General features: G+C 46.2%; 1 protein-coding gene across 10 annotated transcripts in view; it reads right to left on the reverse strand.

The window, feature by feature from the left end:
* The window catches only part of ARID1B (AT-rich interaction domain 1B), a 439,186-nt gene that overhangs the window by 52,506 nt on the left and 363,093 nt on the right, over positions 1-23,587 (reverse strand). For 6 of the 10 annotated variants that reach the window (XM_045080141.1, XM_045080135.1, XM_045080139.1 and 3 more), the window contains 3 exons: positions 22,347-22,526; positions 9,214-9,541; positions 7,360-7,488 (listed from right to left, as the gene is read on the reverse strand). In XM_045080141.1, coding sequence (XP_044936076.1) covers positions 7,360-7,488; positions 9,214-9,541; positions 22,347-22,526 — 637 coding nt within the window. The remainder of the gene's footprint in view (positions 1-7,359; positions 7,489-9,213; positions 9,542-22,346; positions 22,527-23,587) is intronic. The other 4 variants (XM_045080144.1, XM_045080140.1, XM_045080138.1 and 1 more) reach the window with 2 other exon arrangements.

Here is a 23,587-nt window from a genome sequence, read left to right on the forward strand (position 1 = left end):
GTAAAATGTGTTGTAGGAAAAGCCTGAATGCTGAGCAAAAAGTCTAGATCATGACCTTCTCACCATTTGCTCTTACCTGGTATCTAACAGTCAAAGGCCATTTAGAAAGAGTTAACTTTCAAAGCCATGGACAGAACCTTATGGGGTTCTGTAGCTGTGATTTTTTGTTTTTTTTTTAAATCTATTCATGGAAGTGAAATTCAAACTAAGAATTAAGGTCATCTTTGGGAGTGCTCCCACAGCCCTTTATGCTACCAGCTAAGGGGTACTGGAAGCCCCTTGCCCAGGATGGTCACCAGGATGCTTCCCAAACCCCAGACCGGGACAGGCTATGACACAGATCAGGTCCTCTTCACTGCATTTAAGCTGTCTCTGGTGCCGTCCACCCCAAACACAGCTGAGATGACGCAATTTCGCACAAAGCAGGATGGGGTGCTTCCCGCGGTCAGCCTGAACGCTTTGCAGGGTGGCGATGAGGCTGGTGCTGCTCCCTGAGATACACATGACTTCAACCATCTTGCCTTTTCGTAACTGTGGAGAGCTCGAGTTGCCTGCACTGTGGTGCTGCCTTTCCCTGGGGACAGATGGACTGGAAAGCCGATTCTCGAGGGGACCATCCCAGCTGGTCTGGTGGAGCTGTGAGGTCTGTGGGGCAGAGACGCTAGTGGCCATGAGGTCAGACATGTAGACAAATGGCTTAGCCAAGTAAAAAGGGGCACAGTCCACCAATGTGAGGCTCCCTTGGGTTAGTAACGGGAGCTCCGACCCACTCTGTGTGTCACCATGGGTCACCTTAGATGGAGGACAGCACCCAGGTTTGGACTAGAGCATGGACAGGAGATACTCTGAATGAGGAAGGCAGGTCTAGACACGGTGGGGAGCTTGGAATACTGCAGAATGTGAGGAGGACAACCGTGTCTGAGAAGGCAGAAGGCAGAAAGTCAGGGGATTTGGGGAGACCAACTTAGCCCTGAATCAAGAGACTGCCAAAGTCCGAGATATGGTTTCAGGTTTGCACACCCATTAGTTTCTCCAAATGCTATCCAGTAACCAAGGCTTGGGTCTAGTATTCTCCTCTGATATCCATCAGGGACAAAAAAGTGGGCATCTGACTTTCCACTTTCCACCTGCGTCCCTCTGAGTTTCCCCTAGTTCTCTTCAGGGAGCGGGAATCCCAAAGGCCAAGCCTTAGACATGCAGTGGCCACCCCAGGGACCCTTAGGGGATTACAAAAAATACAGGCTCGTGAGACTCCCCCTGCCAGTGGCTGGGGTGGGTACAACTCCCGCTAGGCAACACAGTCGCTTGTTTATGGAACTTCACAGACCCTAATCCATAAAAGGGTTGCTCTACATTTCGGACTTGGATTCCTTGGATCTCATTAAACTAAAAAAAAAAAAAAAAAAAAAAAAAAAAAAATATATATATGTGTGTGTGTGTGTGTGTATATATATATATATATAATCTTAGTCTTTTAAGAATTAGTATTTGGGGCACCTGGATGGCTCAGTTGGTTAAGTGTCTGACTCTTGATTTCAGCTCCGGTCATGATCTCCGAGTCATGGGTCGAGCCCCCACATCAGACTCCACACTTAGTGCAGAATCTCCTTGAGATTTTTTTCTCCCTCTCCCTCTGCCTATCTCCCTGCTCACACGTGCATGTGTGCACTCTTATAAATAAATGAATAAAATGTTTTAAAAAAATTAGTGTTTCATTTTTTTCTAAAAGTAGGCTCCAGGCCTAATGTGGGGCTTGAACTCATGACCCTGAGATAAGAGTCACACACTCTACTGACTGAGCCAGCCAAGCACCCCTTGTTTTACCACTGTTTGATGTGAAGACTAATAAATATACTCTGTGGTTACCACGATAGTTATGAAACTCTGAAAGATTTGATTAAAGACATAATCTTAAAATGCCAACAGAATACTCAATTCTAAATTCTGAAGGGAAAAGAGGCTAAAAACTAAGCACAGTATTTAGATGATAATGCAAAGGCTTACATTTAATTGCAGAAATAAAAACTCTACTTAAGCCTTTGAAACCTTTTCTTTGTCTTTCAATAATGTGACTTCTCCAATCACAGCTATTATTTTAAAACCTAACTGTCCAAAATCCAAAGGGCTAAAGTCTTCGTTAATACACATCACTCCAGTCCCTTCAGGCCCGTGGACCCCACGGCAACTGGGTCCTGACACATTTAGAAGTTTTCTGCCCCTTCCCTTTGACATTTTAATGCACTGTCTCCATTAACGTATTTCCACATCAGTGGCTCCCGGCCCATCAGCAGAATTGCGTCATACTGGCTTCAAGGAAAATAATACAGAAGAAGTGCCTCGCTGGCAAACAGCAACAGGGGAAATGAATTATAAATACACCTCCCTAAAGACAGTTGCTGGAAGACATGTGTGTATGTGGGATGCCCATGAGATATGGACGTAAGCGGCTCTCTACAGCTCAGAGGACAGGCTAACCCACTGCTTGTGCTGATCAAGTTACTTTACGATTAAGATGACTTCACGGGATATAATGAGTGACAAAAGTTAAAAAATGTTAGAATTCCCAATCTCTTGTTTCACTGAAAACAAAAATATTTTTTGGAAAGATTTATTTATTTTAGAGAGAGAGAGTGCTAGAAACAACTAATGGGGGAGGGGGGAGGCGCAGAAGAAGAGAGAGAAACCCAACCAGACTTTGTGCCCCCGAAGTGGGGCTCGATCCCACAACCTTGAGATCACAACCAAGAATTGGCCGCTCAACTGACTACGCCGCCCGGGCGCCCCCTAAAAACAAAAATATTTTAACAAAACTGATTTCGGCTATCCTAGTTTTTGGTCTGATGTAAGCATAAAAACGTAGGTCTCCAGATTCATGGTTGTGATAGTCGGTATAGAAGTTCCCTTGCAGGAAAGAGTGATACAACTTTCCAAACTGACTTACTTTTGCTCATTTTTTTCCCCTAAAACTAAGAAGCCTGTGAGTCTGGCTCTTTTTGAAGTTCAATCAGTGCACGGGCGCATCTCTCGGGGACAGCACAGGGAAGACGGACGTGGCTGTGCCAGCATCAGCGGCTGTGCGCCCCTGTGGGTCCAAGGGCTGACTCGGAGCCCTTCCTCCAACAGCCATGCTCTGGCCCCGACGAAGCCGGGTGCTAAAGCCATACCGGAGGGCGGAGACTCAAACCCATCCGCCGTGTGCCCTGGAGCAAACAGTGACTTCACCTCACAAGGCGCGTGGTTCCAGAAACTACGACGCTGTGTGCGGGGTCTGCGTGGGGAGGTGCCAGGCCCGTGGTTCCCTGCAGGGGCATCGCAGGGGGGGCAGGGAACCGAAGCCCGGACTGTAATTCAGAAGCACAATCTCCACCCAGACTTGGGCCGATGGCTGGTTTCCGGCAAGAGAACTGCCCTTAGGCATGACGGAGAACTAAAATTAAGGTGTTTTCTTTTAAAGGGAAAATCGAGAGAGACCGCACTAAGCGAAGCCATTAGGACACTAGTGCAGAGCCGGCCTTGCCCACCTGTCCCTGGTGGAAGGGTCCTGAGCAGGTAACTCAGAGAGACTGGTTTCCTCCACCATGAACTCAGGGGACAGAGGCTGGATGACACCTATAATCCCTCTAGCTCTGAGGTTCTACTGTTCTGTCGTGGAAACCAAATCCTCTTGGAATGCAGAACGGGGGCATTATCTTCCTTCTTTTTAAAAAAATTTATTTGAGAGAGAGACAGCGCAGGCAGGAGAGGTGGAGGGAGAGAGCGATTTCCAAGCAGACATCCCTGCTGAGCACAGAGCCTGACGTCGGGTTAGATCTCAGCACCCCAAGATCACGACCCAAGCTGAAACCAGGAGTCAGGTGCCCAATCAACTGTGCCCCGCAGGTGCCCCTGAAACATTCTTGTTCTGATGAAAGATCATAAGGGTCTGTGTCAGAACTCTGGCATAAGCCACCTCAAGTCACCAAAGACGAGATTCAAACTGATACCCGGGGGTGCTGGGGTGGCAGTCTTCAGGGAACCGAAGGATACCCCCGCCTAAAGATGTGGGGCTTGGCGGGCCGTCTACAAGTTCACTGAAGTCATGCTTCATCCTGGGGCTCACGTCCAAGGCAAAAACCTGGGTAACTCCGATGTAGCCAAATCCACAAATCGGCTGTATTTGGCAAGAGTGTTACCTGTTGGACGCTTCCTGGTGCCGCCCAGAATGGACGGAGGCAAAACCCACTTAGTAGCCGAGGGAAATTTATGTGTGTGTGTGGCCTCAGATTCATGGCAACGGTTCTTTTGGGGCAGTGGCTAAAGTCCCTCCTAATCTTCTGGCCAGCTTTGACTTTCCTCTGCGGACAATGTCTCAACTCTGTTCAACATGGTGCCATAGACAGCCATCAGAACTGGACGGAGGGTGACAGTCACTTGCCGTTCCTGAACTAGGCTTCCCATCAATCATCTAATGTTTCTGCCTCTCAGTACTTCAAAAGAGCACCACCTTAACCAGAAATGCTTTAAAACTAAACAGAGCAGCGACGCCTGGGAGGCTCAGTCACTTAAGTATCTGCCTTCAGCTCAGGTCATGACCCTGGGGGTCTTGGGATCGAGCCCCCGAGTTGGGCTCCCTGCTCAGTGGGGAGCCTGCTTCTCCCTCTCCCTCTGTTCCTCCCCCAGCTTGTGCTCGCTCTCTCAAATAAATAAATAAAATCTTAAAAAAAAAAAAAAACTAAACACAACAATGCATTTTCTGAGTAAAATGTGTATCAGTGTATATGGCGGGGGGGAGGAGCATCCTGGACAAATGCATGGTATAAATTACTGATTCCAAATGATTAGACATTATTACTGAGCTAATCTAGTACTCGAACAGTAAGAGTTACCATATTCTATTGTAAATCCTGATAATCAAAACAAGGAATTCCTTTATTCAAAAGGTAAACAAGAAAAAAAAAAAAACCCAAATCTTCTACACGTTCCTTAACCTACTCAGGGCAGCACGTGGGTTTCACCCTTCTCATGCCAGCCTTAAAAAGGGAATTAGTGAAACGGCTTCCAACCAGTCAGAACTGTGTGCTTTCTGTACCGTCTTCTCTGCCACGAGCTGCGAAAGCCCGGAGTGTAGCTGCCGTGAGCTGGCATGTCTCACAGCGAGCTCTCTGTTCCTGTCTAATTGCACACGTATGTGCGCACACACACACTCACTACCTTTGTCATTAGTATGTCTTTTTCAGTTTCTTTCAGAGGCTGTGGGCCCTGTGGGACTCTGATTCAAGAAAGAAGGCATTTGAACAAACTCTGTGAGGATGTTTCTGCAAGGCCACTTCTTCCCCAGGAGAAACCAATGTTCGGCAAATGGGTTTTTCCAAACTGCCCACCTGCCTTCCGCCCAGCACGGCTACCAACGGGGAAGACGACAAAAAAGCGAAAACACGAGTTTGCTGCAAGGAGATGTGGAAAGCAAAAGCACGTTGAAAACCAAATTTCTCAACCCACAGCACTAAAACATGTACTACACATGTTTTCTCACGCTCAAGCTTCTGCTTTGGGGGAAAAAAAAGGCACAACAGGTTACGTGGATGGCGAAGGGCAAAGGAAGGAAGATTTAAAATAGAAATAAAACTTTCTTCTCTTTCTTTTTTAGAAAGAATGCTGTAGACATAAAAAGGCAAAATTCTGAGCTCACAGGGATGGGGCCGCAAAGACGAGCCTTTGCCAAGTTTAAAAGATTTACAAAGAAAAACTCCAACATCTTTCTTGTTCTTATTTTTAATTAAGGAGGAGGTGTTGTGTTCTAAGGAAGCTATGCGGATGCTGTTGGCTGAGACGCAGATTGGATCTTCTCGTGCTGGTTAGCTAACATTGATTTTCTGCCCCAGTGGAAGAGATTTTACTCTGATGCATGCCATTTAAATTCATTTTACACAGCTGCTTAATGTGGCTTGGCAAGGCACAGCCAAACTAGCTTTGTGGGACTAAATAGAACTCCAGAGTTGGTGAGGGACAGATCCTATGGATTAGCAGCTGATGATGAATGCCTCCCTTTCCCCTCTGTGATTTTCCTACTGACTCATGGACTGACCTTGAAGGTACCACAAGAGAGGAGGAAGAGGAAAAGACAAAGTCCCCAAAGAATTATGTTTACCTAATTCTACATTTATTATTTCGCTTTTAGGATTATGTTTACAAAATTCTGTATTTGTTGGCCCACATTTAGGACCATGTTTACAGGATTTAGAACTCTCGACTGCAAAATTATCATTTGCTCTTGCTGTCTAAATAAATGTATCCCGAATATAAAACTATTGGAGGGCTGTCTGTGTTACGTATTCACAACAAGTCGTGAAAGCACAGTTGTATACGTTTAATCTTTAAACAAAGCCAGCGGACTGTTCCCTGTTTTATCTTCAGCAAAAATGTGGCGTGTTTCTACTGCAGCTACTGAAGAGAATTCAATCTCTGTGGGATAATCTTACTGTTACGATATGGAAAACAATATCAAGAATAATATTTTCACTAAATAAATTGCTCAATAATAATACACCATAGGAGCATTTACTAACCTAAAAATGGTGACAGCCTGCTCTTATAAAGCTTTGTAGTAAGGAAAGAAGAAAGACACTTTTTGTTGCTGTATGTAATTCCTGTGTTGAAATTGACAACAATATGGCAACACTATGTTTAGAAAGCAAATTCTGTGTTGGAGGATTTGGTTGCATTTTTCTGGGGACTTTAATATTCTAAAACTCCTTGTGAGAAGTAACAGAAATCTTTGGCACAGATATCTGCTCAGTGATGATATAATGAAACCCCTCTTAAGTCCTATTAATAACCTGAGTCATGTCTCCTGCAGCGAGTCTCCTGTCAAATAAGGTTGCTGTGCTCGGAATTTGGGGATGTGTGTGGGAGCAGGTCACCGTAGTGGCGGGAATGACAGTAACACAGTTGTGATAACAGTGCTGTACGACACAAGTTCCCAGACAACACGAGGACGACAGTGGGGGAAATCACGCCAGGGGAGGTGACTTCATTACTCTGATGGAGCTCAGAGTGTGCATTTCCCTCTCAGGCACGAAGGAGAGAAGCAGCCATGCCCAAAGCCATGCAGAGACGGGATCTGGGGACGGCATGCAGGGCGCCACCACACTACCACGGAACCGTCCAGAAGAGTGAAAAACGGAACAGAACAAAACGAACAAAAACCCCGAAACAAACGAAAAGAAACAAAAAGACGACCCCCTCTGGGATGGATTTCCTTTTAGGTCTTTCGCTTTCTTGTTTGGGGTGTTCCTTTTGCAGCCAGATGGCACGGTCATTAACGGTTTAAAAAAAAAAATGCCCAGGTCCCGCAGCAAGTCAGGGTATGTGGCTACCTACCCGTACTGGTCAGGCTGGTGCATCATGGGAGCCTGAGAGTTGCCATAGTTGGGGTGCTGGGAAGAAAACATGGGGCGTCCCCCAGCCCCAGACTGGCTGGGATAAGCAGGCGACCTAATGTATGGTGGCCTAAAGCAGAACAGAAGAACAACTTCTTTGGATTTGTTCTGTAGACAAGTCTGAATCCCCCTGCGCTTTAGGTTCTCTCCACGTGTGGGTGTGAGCGCTACAGAATGTGGCCTCGGCCTCTGTCCCATGCAGCTGCCTGCCAGGGGGACCGGAGATGATTCCTCGAAAAAAGGGCGGGGAGGAGGGCAGGGTGAAGGAGAGAGATGGGGGAAGACTGTCAGAGCTGGTCCCCATGCTCACATCAGCGCACCCCTGACTCCGGGACAAGCCAAAACGCACAGTCCTCAGAGTGCCCCGAGGGCTGCAGCGGATGGCCCAGGAAGGCAAGGCTCTGGGGTGGCCAGCTGCTCAGAGGCAGACGTGACAAGGCAGGGATGTGTTCCTCTGCACAAATCGGTAGAAAATGCCACATCGGCTGATTCTGGAAGGGAACAGCGCAAGACTCTTACGCAGAACAGCTAGTTATGGCCTGTCCCTCTGGGTGTCTTCCTCCCAGGCCACCAGCCGCAGCCTCTGGTGCCATCAGGCACTTTCCACCTGAGAGGAGCTGGTGCAACCATGAACAATTCGGTTCAACCGATCTCAGAACTTCAGCTGGACCAGGAAAACCGGTGTTCATGGACAGGTTTATTAAAACACTCCCTAGACAGGGGTGGGGTTCAGGAGATTTTAAGGAACTGTAATATGGATGAGAGAGAGAAAAAGAATGACTCACTTTCATTTTGATTCCTCAAGGGAAATTTATCATTATTTGGAGCAAACGTGAGACTAAAGGGGTCCCTAACATCCCCCGAATAGCAGCTTCAGAGGAAAAGTAACAAAGGGACACATTTAAATACACACACACACACACACACACATTTTTCTTTCCCTTTGACAAAAATCTGATGCTTCTATCTTTTCTTCTGAAGACACCCTATCTTCATACGTAGCTTTCAATGTGCTTTGATTTAAAACGTATTTTAGCATTTGTTCAACATAATGTAAAACATACCTATAAATGCTTCTCTTAAAACTATTCACTTCTGTCTCATAAATTTTTCATTAAGTATGTTATTTTTATGCAGTTTAAATAACTTCAACAATTTTAAAAATCAAGATTAAAAACAAGTAAGTAACTGAGGCTAAAACCTTGCTCTGTCAACTTAAAACTTTATGAAATATTATCTTTGCTTTACTGGCCGCATTTTGGTTTGGACAGATAGAGAGGTAGGCCTAGAAAAATAAAATCTACCATGAGAGTATGAAATCCATAATCTCACACAGAAACATTTAGACAAACACACACAATACGAATATGTGCATAGACAAAGATCCTATTTTATAAAGACTGTTATGGTGGGTTTAAAAAAAGAAAGGAAGGTGATTCTTTTTCAGTAGTTTAGATTTTAGAAGCCTACATTTTCAGCTTTAGACCTTTCCTGCTTAAACCTTGCTCCTCTGATGGGACACCCAGCTATGCCGCTGCCCTGGGCGCGCGTTGCGAGGTCTAGTCACGGTCATTCTAAACGAGCTCCCACAGCGGACTCGGCCACCACTCAGGTTCCTCCCTCCGTGTCTCACAGATCGTGGTCTGCCACTGACTTCTCTGTACTTTAAGGGACAACTTGTGTGAACACCAAAGGGATGGCCAAGCCGAGCAACACCACACTCCCCACCCCGGGTGGCGCGGGCGTGGGGCCCGCTCGCAGGTGCGCACGTAGACCACCTGCCCCGACGGCATACCTGCTCTGGGCCGAGTTTGCAGCGGCCTGCATCACTGCGGCGGCTGCCTCCTGTGCCTTACGGTTCACGGTTGGCATCGGCGGCCCCATTCCTGGCCCTCCCTGCTGAGACATGCCGGGAGAACTGGGGGTCATGCTGCTCATATTTCCAGGAAATGGTCTGTTCTGCATCCCAGCTGATGGCATTCGTCCCAGGGGCATAGCACCACATGGCTGGCTTGGCCCTTGTCCATGCATCTGGTTGTTGGCATTGATGCCCATGCCGGGCCCCGGGCCGCTGTAGCTTGCACTGGGCACCCCGCTATACGTTGGGGGTCTGGAGTAGTTACCTAAACAAAAAGCAAACACAAATTAAAGCCTTTTACTCAGTATCTGGACTGGTGAGAACATTCGCTGGAAATACTTCTGGTCCAACAATGTGGTCAACACAGAACGGCAGTCATTAGCCTTGTTAACCCTTCCCCTTTGGCACGGATGAGGCTGGCTGTGTCAACACGTGCTCGCTTGGCCCATTCCAAAGGCAAAGAGCCACACAGGACCGCTGCGAGATGGAGGGGACATGCAGACTAATCATCCAGACCATCCAGAAACAGGCAGGGGACGCTGGTAGTGAGTGTTGCCTCAGTCCATCCAACGCTCACATGCTTACCTTTTAAGCAAAGTCATGATTTCAACCCTAGTCCTTGGGAACACACCACTGAGACTGCAACCACGTCACCACTGTGCTCGACAGTCCTGATCCGGGGCTCTCAGAAAGACAACACGTGAGACAAACGTGTGGTCAAAATTATCCTCCAAAACCCCACAGGAGGGGTGCCTGGGTGGCTCAGTGGGTTAAGCCTCTGCCTTCGGCTCAGGTCATGATCTCAGGGTCCTGGGATCGAGTCCCACATTGGGCTCTCTGCTCAGCGGGGAGCCTGCTTCCCCCATCCCCCCGCCTGCCTTGCCTGCTTGTGATCTCTGTCAAATAAATAAATACAATCTTAAAAAAAAATAAAATAAAAAAAATAAAACCCCACAGGGGATGTCGTGTGGGGGCTCAACAGCAGTCTGGCCAAACAATCTGCTTTTCTCTGATGCTGGGAGCACGTCTGGTTTGTTTGTGTGTTTGTTTTTTTTACCTGAGCACCAGATGAAGCAGCTAGTTTGTGCTTAGTGCCTGTCTTAGGAAATATGGCTTCAAGCACTACCCAGACGTGGGCGCAGTGAATTGGGGACACCGCGGGGAGCAGGCAGAGCCTGAGGAGGACGTGAGGGACCACAAGTGCACCTCCAGCCCCGTTCACAGTGGGGGACACACTGAGGAGAATGGCGGCTTTAAGGGTCCCAACTATTTCAGTAGTTCTGTCTTCTCTCTCCTTCCACACCTTTTATTTTGACTGAGTGTACATAGATTAAAATCAAATAAATTAAAGGCATATGTAATGTCATTCCAATAATAATAATAATTGAAGATAGTAACTGCCAAACCACACCACGTACGACACGTGGGGCTAAATGCTTTGCTTCGATGATTACATTCATTTCTCCAATAACCACAAGAAATACATATAAATGACGACGATTCCATCTACAAATGGAGAAAATCAACAGCTAGTAGGTTAGGAGTCAAGCTCAAGCCAAAGGATTATGGGACCCATGTAATTAACCAATAAAACATGCTGCCTTCCCACAAATGATTACTGAAATAAAATGAATGTAAAAAGCATTTGTAGAATACAGATCAGTGTTTCCCAATCAATCCTTACTGCTTTCTGGAAGAATCTCCTTGTCAAAATAATGTAACTGTTCTAGGGGATATAAAGTTAAATACAATGCAATTCTTGCACTCAAAAAGCTCAGAGTGTGTGTCTGTGTGTGTGTGTGTGTGTAGAGTAGCAGGGATAAGACAAGAAAGTGTAGAAAAGCAAAAAAGAAAAAGTGCAAGAATAAGTGTGCTTGGGGGTGGGGCAGGGATCAGCGCAGTAGGGGAGTTCGGGAACCTTTGCTGGGCGGGGACCTCGGGAACCTGTAGGTGGGCAGGCCCTGGGGGAGCTGGTGCCAAGTGACGGCTCCACACAGACTGTCTCCCAGATCTTAACTTGTTCTCCCCGTTCTAGGTTTCATCCTCTTCCCCATAAACCAAAGATAATCCCCTCTACTACTGTCTACTTGCGCTCTTGCTAGGGTTAAAGGACATTATGTATGGGAAGTACTGCAAATGAGCACGTGAAAATGGGAGGGAGTAGGTATCTGGGTGGCGAGTCAGGCAGAGGAGAGGACAGCACACGTTACAGCCAGCCAGACCGCAGACATCAGGCCACTGATGAGCTCTGTGTGGCTGTGTGCCGGGCACCCTGGGGTCAGAGGGCACGTTCAGGAGGGCCTTGTGTTCCAAGCCTCCAAGTGTACGGTTTATCCTGAAGATAAAGAGGAGTATCTCCAGGTTTTCCAGCAGAAATTGGATTTGATGAGTAACAATAATAAAAGCAAACACTTAATATTTACTGTGTGCTAAGCTCAATTCCAAATTCTGTGTGAACTCATTTAATCCTCGTTTCAAGCCTAAGAGGCCTCTGTTATTACAATCCTAATTCTGGAGATGAGACACCTGAGGCACAAGATGTTAAGGAGCTCGTCTCAAGGTCATGGGCCCGCTAAGCAGAAAAGGTACCGTTCGCACGCAGGTAAAATCTGTGTGTGTGGTTCAGAGTCCGAGCACATGACACTACTGGGTGGCCTCTCAAACGCTTAAGGAAAAACTATACTTATGTGACACATCATCGCAACCATAAAAAGAGGTTTCCTTAATCCACACGTGTGAAACTGCATCACCTATAAACCTACAAGAGATCTGCGGCCTTTTCAATAGGGCCTGGGTACATCACGTGAGCTTTCTCGTTGGGTGTCCGTGGAGTGTGTTATTTATTGCAGATGGCGAGAAGGTTACCATTCACAGGGACCATGGGCTGACGCGTTTGCTGTAAAGGTCTGGATGGTATATATTTGAGCTATATGGGCCAGATGGTCTCCATACACAAATGAGAGTGCCTGTGTCCCAATAAAACTTTATTTACAAACACAGGTGGTGGGCCAACATTGGTCATAATGTGCTGGCCCCTGCTACAGACCAATCTCAGGACAAACCAATATAGTGCTCCGCCAGCACAGAAGGGGACTTGTTACAACCAGCAACTTCTTCAACTCTGAATGTCCTCTGGAAGGCGAAGGAAAGCCTAAAGGGGAATGACAACAGAGTGATGCCCCAGTAGTTCAGGAACTGGAAATGGGAGGAAAACAAGAGAGACTAGAAGGAACAGGAGAGGTGTGAACAGCTACCATTCAGGTCCTCATGAGTCGGTCTTTAATAGCCAGCTCCTTGAATTTACGCTGCCTTTTCCTAAGAAAATACTTTGCCTTTGCGGAAATAATCGAACGGACACTGTTTCCACGTAAAACGTAAAACATTCACTGTTGATCAATTTCAAAGTTCTTTATAAAAAGTTCTTCAGTTGTTTTGGAATCTCCCACCCCACAGGACCACACATAAGGTCCCCGTCTGTCTTCCTGTCACACCATTGTGGTGGAAAGGGCACCTTATGCTTCCCCGGCTTGTGAGGGACACGGCGCGGTGGGTAGGCTGCTGGCCTGCCTCTTCCTACGCCTTCTTGGAGCACAGGCCTCCGAAAGCTTCTCTGTGGGCAGAGTTAAGACTTGTCTCTATCCTCACTGACCTCACACGCCCTCGCTTCCAGACAGTCTGATAGCATCAGGGAACACAGTGCTCTTTTTTGGCTCTTGCTTTTATTAAAAATAAATAAACTCATTCACAGTTCGAATGCAAATGAAATTAATTCACATATTTATTCGATTACTAGCTCCCGCCCTTCCCCAGCACTTGGTAAGTGACTCATTTGGTAAGAAACCGGATTCAGTGAAAACATATGTACCCTTTGCTTTCGAAGGAAATGAAATAACACTTGAATCTTGTTTTAGAAAACAAGCGTTTGGACATGGTTCTGGCAGACGGGGCCCACAATGCAGTTTTGTTAGAGAAGAAAGTTCCTGATTTTGTTGAACTCTGCTTACGGCTGGAACAGAGAAACCCTGTCAGCCTGAGCTCTTGCACTTTGGTATAACTGGCAGTCAGGGGCTGTATTTTAAGGAACACAAAGGAAAGAAATGACTGAGATGTTCGGTTACCCTGGACCCTACTTCTTCCTTCTCATTCATGGTGCGTGCTAAGAGGAAGGGCTGCGTTTCAATGGCTTTGCTCCATTCCGCAGCTGGTCTGCGGACAGCAGGTGGGCGGGGTCCGTGTGAGCACACAACCCAGGCACACACTCACACACGCACGCAAGCACTTGTGCGTAGAAAGGCCCATTGAGTGCTGTGCTCCCAATCTCATTCTCCTCAATCAGTTGGGTTGATTCCATGAATTGGCACTCAAAAGCACACGTCAAGGGAATCCGTTCTAATTACAGAGGCCTCTGTTTGGGAGAAGAAGTACAAAGTCCCCTTTTCTTCTCCTTGAAACGCTAAAGACTCCTCATTAAACTCACATGCCTGGATAAAAATGCTTTCTAAAGGCTTTAAATGGCTTAAGAGGCAGCAACGGATGAAGTGCAGGCTCTAGAATTTGGGTTTGAATAGCGGCATGACCTTGGATAAGTTACTTAACCTGTCTGACCATCGGTTTTGCCATCTGTAAAAGTAAGCACGATCATGCGGACCTGGCACCAAGGGACTAGCAAAGTGCCGAGCACAGAGGCCCCGCATACACAGGAGTGGCCACCATCATCATCAACGATCACAATACTGTCAGCATCGTGGATAACGGATGATCTTTCCCCATAATCTTTTTTAAAAATGTGTGGAAGGAGTGAAAAGTGATTAATGCCCCCCCTTGCCTTCTCAATAACATATCTTTCTCCCCCAAATAAACAAAAACCAAACATGTAAGCCAAGCAAAATATGAGAGGAAAAGCCAGGAATGAGAAGTGCAATCTTATTTCCATGTTTTTCTAATAGATTAGTAATTTGTTGGCACCAGCACCGACAGAAAACAGATGGATCCAGCGTTAAGCACAATGAAGGCAGCAGATGCTGGGCCAGCCCACCTCAGCTGGACGGGTCTTCCAGCCAAGTCCGAGAGCCCACAGTTTTCAAGTGGGTTCATCTTGGCACACCAATTTCGGGAAATCGGTCACCAGATAAATTCAGATTTCAACCCACCAGGAGGTGTAGTCAAGCACTAGCTGGAGCGGGACTCTGTTCCAGTCACATTATTATTTTAGCAGGACCACAAAAAATTCTGTACCTGACTCTGGAATATTTAATTTGCAAGTTACAGTCTATATTCCAAGCCTCCTGCCTATATTGAAGAACTATTAAGTGTTTCCACTCACATAAGAAGTTTTGCTTCTCAGTGTCATCATTTGACAAAAACTGGAGAATCACTTCTACACGCAAGGCTCCCTATCATTTCCCCCATGCTGTGGAGGGTAAAACGGTGCCCAAATCACAGACCAGACACTTTGCCCAGAGCAGGAAAAAAATAAAACGGACTAATTAGCTATGTATTATGATAAATGTAATTGTGGATTAGTGCTAAAAAGGCACTGACCTTGTTGTTCAGTTAATTATGTTTGGCACTTCTTATAGCTGTCTACTACATCATGATTTTAGGTCAAGTTTATAGAGATAGAATTTACATACAGTAACAATCCTATAGGTCCTATAACCACCAGAACATGGGATAGTTCTACCATGACAAAAAAATTGCCCGTTTGTGGTCAGCCTCATGACCACCCGTGAGAAACACTGATCTGATTTCTCTTCCTACAGCTTTGCCTTCTCCCCAGTACCGTCATACACAATCATGTCGCATGTAGTCTTTTGTGTCTGGCTGCTTTCCCTTAGCATCACGCTTTTGAAATCCATCCACATCACTGCACACGTCAGCGGCTTCTTCCCTTTGGTTGCCGAGTAGCTTTCAATTCTGTGGACATTTAAGTTGTTCCCCGTTTTTGGCAATTACAAGCAAAGCTGCTAACATTTGCACACAGGTCTTTGCGTAGACATAGGTTTCATTTCTCTTGGCAGGACCCGAGGAATGAGAGTGCCAGGTTGTAGGGTAAGTGTGTTTGACTTTGTAAATCTACCAAAAAATGTATGAGTTAAAAAAAAAAAAAAATGTATGCGTTCTAACTGCTCTACATCCTTGATATTGTTAATTTAAAAAAAAAAAAAAAGAGCCATTCCAGGAGGTATGGAGTGGGTATCACTGTGACTTTAATTTTCATTTCCCCAATGAAGAATGAGCATTTTTCACATGTTTATTTGCTGGTTACCATATTTCAGTAAGATCCTTTCTGTGTTAAAAGAAAAAAAAAAAGTTGTATTTCAAAAACCTTCTTCTAACTCCAGCTTTCTACACAGGCTGATAACACAATATAGCTCTTTTATTAGATACTACTTTGGAGGGAAAATGATCCCTCCAAAGGAATCATTGTGGTCTTCGTAGACCACAAATGCAGGTTCAAAATGAAAGATAACTTACCTTCAGTCACATTAAATCCTGCTATTGGTGGGAATGGAGAGAATTTGTTTTTGGAATTGGTATTTATGGCACCACATCTTCCCTAGATCAACATGCATTTTAAGAAGTCTTCACAGTGGAAGAGAAATAGCCATCCTGCCCAAAGCTGGAATAGAGGGGGAAAGGCCAACTGCCTTAAAGTATGGCTTCAGCGACTCACTTCTGGTAGCTCTTTCCGTATGTTACCTAAACGAACCGCTTTAAAAATTTAATTACACAATAATGCAAGCTCAGTGCAGAGAATACACATGCACAGAAAGAAATAGACAAACATGATCCTTCGTTTCACCTCCCAAAGATAAATCTTAAGCATTGAGTCATCAACCCCAACCCTGTGAAGCATCAAGGTAGGGTGGGAAAAGCACCAGCACCTCTGGAACTCCCCATCTTCATCTCTTTCAGAAAGAGCTCTGAAGGGAGGGCCTCCTCCACGCTCACTGTGTGCTAACGGCTAGGGATTCGGCAGCAAATGAAGGCAAAGAGCTGCCATTCTGGTGGCATGAGACAGGCAAAGAAGTCAAGTCTAGACCATGTCATGTGGTGCCAGTAAGTGCCCTCAAGAAACACGAAGGGAGATTTCTACAGAGTGGCGAGGGGAGGTGTCCTACCAAGGTGACCGAGGAGAGCCACCCCAGCGAAGGGAGCTGTGTGCGTGTTCACGGCTCCCCAGGAAGAAGTGCATCTTCAGAGAAACAACTGTCATAGAGCCCGACATCAGACAGGCCCAGGGGACATATGGGCACCGTCAGATGCCAGCCAGCATCCGACTCCAGGACGGGGAGTGCAGAAGAGAGCAAAGGCCCTCAAGGAGCAGGGGTATAATGGTCTGCTATGTGGGACCTTTAGAAAGCCACTTGTCACTCCCGAGTTCAGTTCCCTCATCTGCAAAAAGGATATACTATAAAATTATCCGTCTCATGTTGCTGTGGGGGAAAAAAATTAGTAACTGCAACTATTGTTGGGCCCTGACAGTCAATAAATAGCACCTTTCAAAGAATAGAGAGGAACTGTTACGGTATCAGTGACTTTTTATGAGTGAAATGATCTTTATATATCTTTATATATCTTGCACATATGTCGAATTTTACTTTCATCATGCACAAATTTTCGAATTTATTTCTCAGACTGAGTAGAAGTAGCACAAACATTAAAAAATGTAAAAACGTATTATCTCAAGTCAATAGCAAAATTTAGTATAAAACAGTAAAATCTCTATGGTAAGAAACAAAAGCATCTCAGTCACCGTGGTCACCCGTTGCTGGAGCTCCTGTCCTCCCTGGGCTCCAGAGTGGCCATGCCCTGGGCGTGCCTGCGTGCGGACAGCGCCGCCTGGAGGGAGAGCTCTGACCTGCTTCCCCTGAGGGCTGAGGGACCCTCACCCTTTTGTGGCTTGTCATTCAGTAAGGCCGTTTCTTTTCAAACATTTGAAAAAATGGCCAAGCTATGAGCCCTAGCAAAAGGCACCTTGCTGAGATGTCAAGAAAAGCTGAATGTCCACATCCTGTATTCCTATAGTCTGTCCAGCTTGTTGTGACCAAGAACTTCCATGGAGGAACAGCCCACGGGATGACGTCACGAGGATGTGCTTCCTCAGCCAGGGGGTGAATGGCAGCACTCTTGAGCGCTGCTGGTTTTAATTAGCAAGGAAAAGGAGTTTTGCACTGGTCAAAATTAAAGCTGCTTTATGGTGTTTTTTTCTTTCTTTTTTAAATTTTAAGTTGCTTTGTGGTTTAAATTTTTTTCACTCCTTCCTAAATCCTGGGTTTTGATAAAATTGTGATGGTTATTGGTCTGTTAAGAAAAATTCATGCTTAAATCTTACAACGTGGAAACTAAATCTGAGCATAAAAAGAAGACTGCAAGGTAATATTGCTTATTTATAGCAATATTAAGGCTAGATGCCGATTTTCTGCAATTAGTGACAAATATGCAAAAAATATTTATCGTCATTTTGAGAGACACTGTTCTAGAGAACACAATACAAGGCAGTCTTTGTTCTTAAGAAATGTAAAGGCTGGGGCACCTGGGTGGCTCAGTGGGTTGGGTCTCTGCCTTCGGCTCAGGTCATGGTCTCGGGATCCCGGGGATGAGCCCCCCCGTTGGGCTCTCTGCTCAGCGGGAGCCTGCTTCCCCCTCTCTCTTCCTGCCTCTCTGTCTACTTTTGATCTTTGTGTGTCAAATAGATAAATAAAATCTTTTTTTAAAAAAAAGAGAAAGAAATATAAAGGCTATAAAGGTGAAATTTGTTTCAGCTCTTTCCCCCAAATTCATTAATAATTAACATGTCAATTCTCTAACTCCTTTCTATTTATTAAAGCAAGTCTCAATCACCCTACTTGCAAACCCTTTATAGGGATAGTTACTATATGTACTTGCTTGAAGGTAGAAAAGCACTATTTCATAAAATATACCGCAATTAAACATTTTCACACATTTAGATTGGATTCACTCTACTCGCGTATTTAATAATTCAGAATTTTCAGTATTAATGTACATTTCTAAAAATTTCCTTAACTTCATAGAAACTTTTTTCTTCATCTCCAGTACCTTTGATGTATTTCGAAGCCTGTATTCCCAAAACGTTCCTTGTTCCTCGAAGGCAAGTAGCTTGTGTCTCCCCAGTGGCTCACTGAATGAACTGGCCAGGAGGGGTTATGTCGGAAGCATGGGACTATGTGAGCGGTCTCCGAGGTCTCCTTTGGTTTGAACCCTGGTTCTCACACTTACTAGCTGTGGGACTGTGGGTCAATTACGTAACCTACTCACCTGCTCATTTGCAAAATGGGGATAACGTGACAGCTTCCCATTAATTAAGACAATGGGCAAGTCAGCCTGAATTTGAATCCCGGCATGACCACTGCGTGTCCTGGTGAAGCTGTTTGCCTATTATATGCGTCAGTTTCTTCATCTGCCATGTGCCACAGTAACAGTACGTAGCACAGAGCCTGTTGTGGGCATTAAATGAGTTAGTCCATGGAAAACGCTCCAGGCGTGCCTGGGTGGCTCAGTCAGTTGAATGTCTGACTCTTGATTTCAGCTCAGGTCATGATCTTAGGGTTGAGAGGTCAAGCCCCATGTTGGGCTTCGTGTTCAGGGTAGTTGGCTTGGGATTCTCCCTCTGCTCCTCCCCCTGCTCGCTCGTTCTCTCTCTCTCTCTCAAATAAGTAAATAAATAAAATCTATAACAAAACAAAACGAAATGCCTCAAACAGGACCCAGGACACAGTAATAAATGTTGACTGTTAATACTAAAAACAATTTTGGAGAAGCCATTCCTGACAATAAAAAGGTTGAAAAAAAGACTGTAAGATATTTTTCTCTGAGACCTCTTAAAAACAAAATGAACCCAGAAGAAAGTCATCCAGCCCGGCACAGAAACGGAAGATGGCACTAATGGGCTCTATGGGTCACACACAAGTGACTCTTTTCAGAGACCTTAACACATGTAACACAGAATTGTAAGCTGAATGTTTTACTACTAATTTGAATAATTAATTAAGAGGAGAAAGAACAAGATACTTCATTTGTGTCATGTTTAAAAGAATCAACAAAGAGAAATTCAAAAGTAAGGCCATTTGTGGAACTGAACAGTACATTACAAGCATTTGTTTCCTGTGATTCAGTGTTCACTGGAGGAGAAGACAAGGAGGAAAGGCAGACTGTTCGGAGCCGCACACAGAGAACCAGGACGCTGATTCTAAGCACACAGCGCTGGAAGCCCGTCAAGGACGCCAGGAGGACTCGCACGTCGCAGCGGCTGTGAGCGAGAGGTCACCGGGGGGAAGGAGAGACGGCAGATAGGACAGAAATGCAGGCACTCAAGTTCTCCAAGGGAAAAAGTGTTGAGTATGCAAATTATCCTTATTCTAAGTGGTTTCGAGTATCAACCTATACTCAGTGTTTCTGCCTTAAAAGAAATCCCTTCCTGACTATAAGACCAAAATGTTACGAGTGGATCCAGCTGGTTGCGTTGATATAAAAGGCTGTGGAGTTGGAAGCAAGATTTAGACCGCAGGACACCTGAACTGGAAGCAAATTCCAAAGTAACATGATCGAATTTTCTCATTTTCTAGAGGAAAAGTAATTCCCAAAGAGTAAGTACTTTTCCAAGGACATACAGACAGCAGTTTGGATGAGAACCCTCACAGGTTCAGTGCTCTTAAATTATGAATCCTAATGTTCAATTATTCCGGAAAACTGAGGGTTTTATTTGGAGAAGAAATCCATTCTATAGACATGGCCTTTCCTGCTATTAACTCTGGGAGCATAAGCGCTTTCTTAACTGTTCACAAAAGACTCATCAGAGAGTCAAGGTTCTATCTTCCCTTATTCTGAGAACAGCAGAGGATGAGGTTGCGAGAGTGAATTATTTAAGAGAAGACAGACCAATTCTGAAGATTACACAAAGCCCTTGTGAGTTTCAGCGGTTAAGTCCCAGACCTTTAGCCACTCCCAGTTCTGAGAACAACAGGCTCTGACCTTGTCTCCAGTTACATTCTGAGCTCAAGTCCCCATTTTCTGTGTGTATCACAATGTACAAACTGCTTTTCTAACTTTCACCAGTTTTCTCCTTTTTGCGAGGGTCCAAGGAACCCAGTTTTGAAGACACCCCCCGCCGGATGGGTCCCATGGGCAGAGAGGTGGCCTTACACCTGAGTGCCTCACTGACGTGCCTCAGCGCAGGGACAAACGTCTCTCCATGTCACAGCCTCCTGGGGCTGCCAGGGACCAGGCGGACTACTGTCAGGTGGGACCTGAATTCTGAGGGTTTCCTGAAATTGGTATCACGGGAAGCCACTGATGACATGGTGGAAAGGGAATCAAGCAAAACACCAAGTTTACCTCCACTCCACATACGGACAAAGGGGGGAAAGGGCCAAGCACTAAATCTTGTTTTGGGGGTTCCAGCAGAGTTTTTCCTCACAGAAAGAGTTGGGATGTAAGATAATGAAGCAACTCGAGGCAAGGGAACTACGTGATGTGGGATTATGGAAGATGCTGGAGATCTTTCAGAAAGAAATCTTCAAGAACAACACAGACACATCGGTCACTCCGTTTTCAAACCGTGAAGCACCACAAATAGAAAGAAAGGCTTTCCTGAGAGACACCGGGGGAGAAGCCAAGAAGGTGGGCAAAGCCTTCTCAGGGGAGCATCTCGCCTTGTGCGGCGCTGGCTCCGTGGCTGGAGACGCTCCACGGACCCTGACACTTGAGACCCTCGATAGAGCTCAGTGGCTCGCTACGTGCGCCCACGTGCACGCACACATACACACACACACACACACACAGGTCTTCAAAAGAGAAGAAGACTGTATTTAACAGGAAGAGACCTGATTTGGCTGTTGGTTTACTACAATTTCCTAGTGGGCATTCATCATCTTCACTTGGAATATTCCTGATATTTTTGAGGAAACTCTGGGAATCCTGCCAGATTATCTCATGCTCTCTAAATTATCCATTAATGTCTAATTTAAATAAACAAAACATAAAGAAGGTGCGAAATTCAAATGCCTTACTGCCAAAAGTGTCTTAGAAAAAAATGTATCAGGTTAAAAACCTTGATAAGAGGAGCCTACATGTACATGACAAAACATACATCAACTTCCAGGAAGGCAGAATGTAAACAGTGCATTTTGGGAATGGTTCCATTATTTTTCGACTCTTGCCTTAGCTTCCTTTTTTTTGTCATTATCTTAAAGATTTTATTTTTAAGTCATTGCTACAACCAACCTGGGGCTTGAACTCACAGCCCCAAGGTCAAGAGTTACATGTTCCACGAGGCCAGCCAGGTGCCCCATTATCTTCCTTTGTTGAAAGACTGTTCATGTCAGGCTTGGCTCTGTCTTCACAGAGTAAGACTGGTACTGACTGAGAAAATGAGAGCTGCTCTTTCCTGGACATAGAACTCTGGAGACAGACCGGGAGTGGATGTCACAAGACAGCACCCTTTGGAGTCTGGGGCGCACTGTTCCAGAGGCAGTTACGGAGAGACAGGGGACACGATCAGAATTCAACATAATGAAATCCAAGTGTTAAGACAGAAACATTTCAAGGACAAGATCTGTGTCTATTTCTCAACAAGCATTTCGAACTACACCACAGAAATGGACTTACTCCTCTCTATGTTAAACGGCAGTCCCCGGGGCGCCTGGGTGGCTCAGTGGGTTAAGCCTCTGCCTTCAGCTCAGGTCATGATCTCAGGGTCCTGGGATCGAGTCCCACATCGGGCTCTGCTCAGCGTGGAGCCTGCTTCTCCCTCTCTGCCTACCTGTAATCTCTGTCTGTCAAATAAATAAAATCTTAAAAAAAAAAAAAAAACAATCCGGCAGTCCCCACGGTGTCTGATGCGTGAATGCCTAATGATCACTTGCTATAATTACTCTCCCCGTCACTGTGGGCAACAAGGGCGGTGGGTTTGTGTTAAGTGCACAGATCTGCCGGTAACAAATAATGGGATCTGGAAAGGTGTCTGTGATATGAAGATCTTGAAGGACTAACATACTCACAAACCTTCTACAACCTACGGTGATGCGGCTTTGAGAAGCGTCGTTTACCTTGTGGTCCATACTGGCTCATCTGTGGACCGTAAGTCCCACTTGAGTTACTCTGCTGAAAGCTACTGATTCCGGGATGCATCTGGCCTCCAGGAGAAGGATGAGGCGACATGGGTGGTCCTGTCTGTTGAGGTCCATACTGAGACATCTGGGGGTTTCTTTGTGTGCCTGCCATAAAACCTAGGTGGGAAATAAACGGAAACACGTAAGAGCAGGTGACAGAATGGACAGGGAATTGTGTGGAGGGTGAGTGGGGAGAAGACCGGTGCTGCGAGACTGACTCCCCCGAAGAAGCATCTAAAGGTGTCTCAACGCCAAAGTGGGGGATCTAGGGGGGGTCCCCTGGGACTCCCCTAGTCCTAAGTCTGAAGGCCCAGTGGAGTTCCCGGAAACCTAGTGGATCGTGGGCTTGAACTAGGGAAAAGAGAGAAGAGAGGGGAGGCAAGCAAGCTTAACCTCTCTTGGAGACGAAGCCCCTACAAAAAGCAACAATAACACCCAGGAAGCCCTCACCCTGCCAGCTTTCCACTCCTGCTGGGCCGGACACGTGGTTTGCCCTCTCAGAGCCTGATTTCTGGGATGCGTGTCTCCGGCCACCTCTTTCTGCCCCTCTTCTCAAGGTCGTGCCAGTACCCGGCTCTCCCCTGCTCGGAACTGTTCGGCCCCCAGATCTCCTGAGCAATGATCATTCACCTTGACTCCTAGAGTGCCTCAGACTTGTGAACCGTAGCTCATACGGCTCCTTACGGGGACACTGTGAACAAGGGGCGGGTTTGGAGCACACTCTGCTATTCCAAAACAGAACTCTGACTTCCTCCCGCAAGCTACCATGCCTGGGGTCCCCCATCTCTACCAATGGCACCAGCACTCACCCAGACGCTCCGGTCAAAAACCAGACTCCTGTGATTCCCTCCTCCCTCCCCTTGTTTCCCAGGTGTGTGCCCATCCTGTTGCTGGAGCTTCTGGAATGTCTCTCGGGCTGCTCCTCTGCCGACTGCACTCCTGCAGAAGCCGGGCCGGCCACCACCTTCCTTTCCCCGCACCCCACGTTCTACTCGGTTCTCTCTGCCTCAACCATCACCCACCCCCTACTTTGCTCCTTTTGCTTTGCTTTCACAAAGCTGCCAGAATCGTCTTTCAGGAATAAAAAAGGAAATGAGAGCCTATCTTTCCTGCATGAAACCCCTCAAGGCTTCCCAGAGAGCCTGGGAACCAGAGGCCGCCCTCTGACCACAGCCCGT

Source organism: Mustela putorius, unplaced genomic scaffold (assembly GCF_011764305.1).
Source record: "Mustela putorius furo isolate JIRA1106 unplaced genomic scaffold, ASM1176430v1.1 tig00000450_pilon_pilon_pilon, whole genome shotgun sequence".
Classification (NCBI taxonomy): domain Eukaryota; kingdom Metazoa; phylum Chordata; class Mammalia; order Carnivora; family Mustelidae; genus Mustela; species Mustela putorius.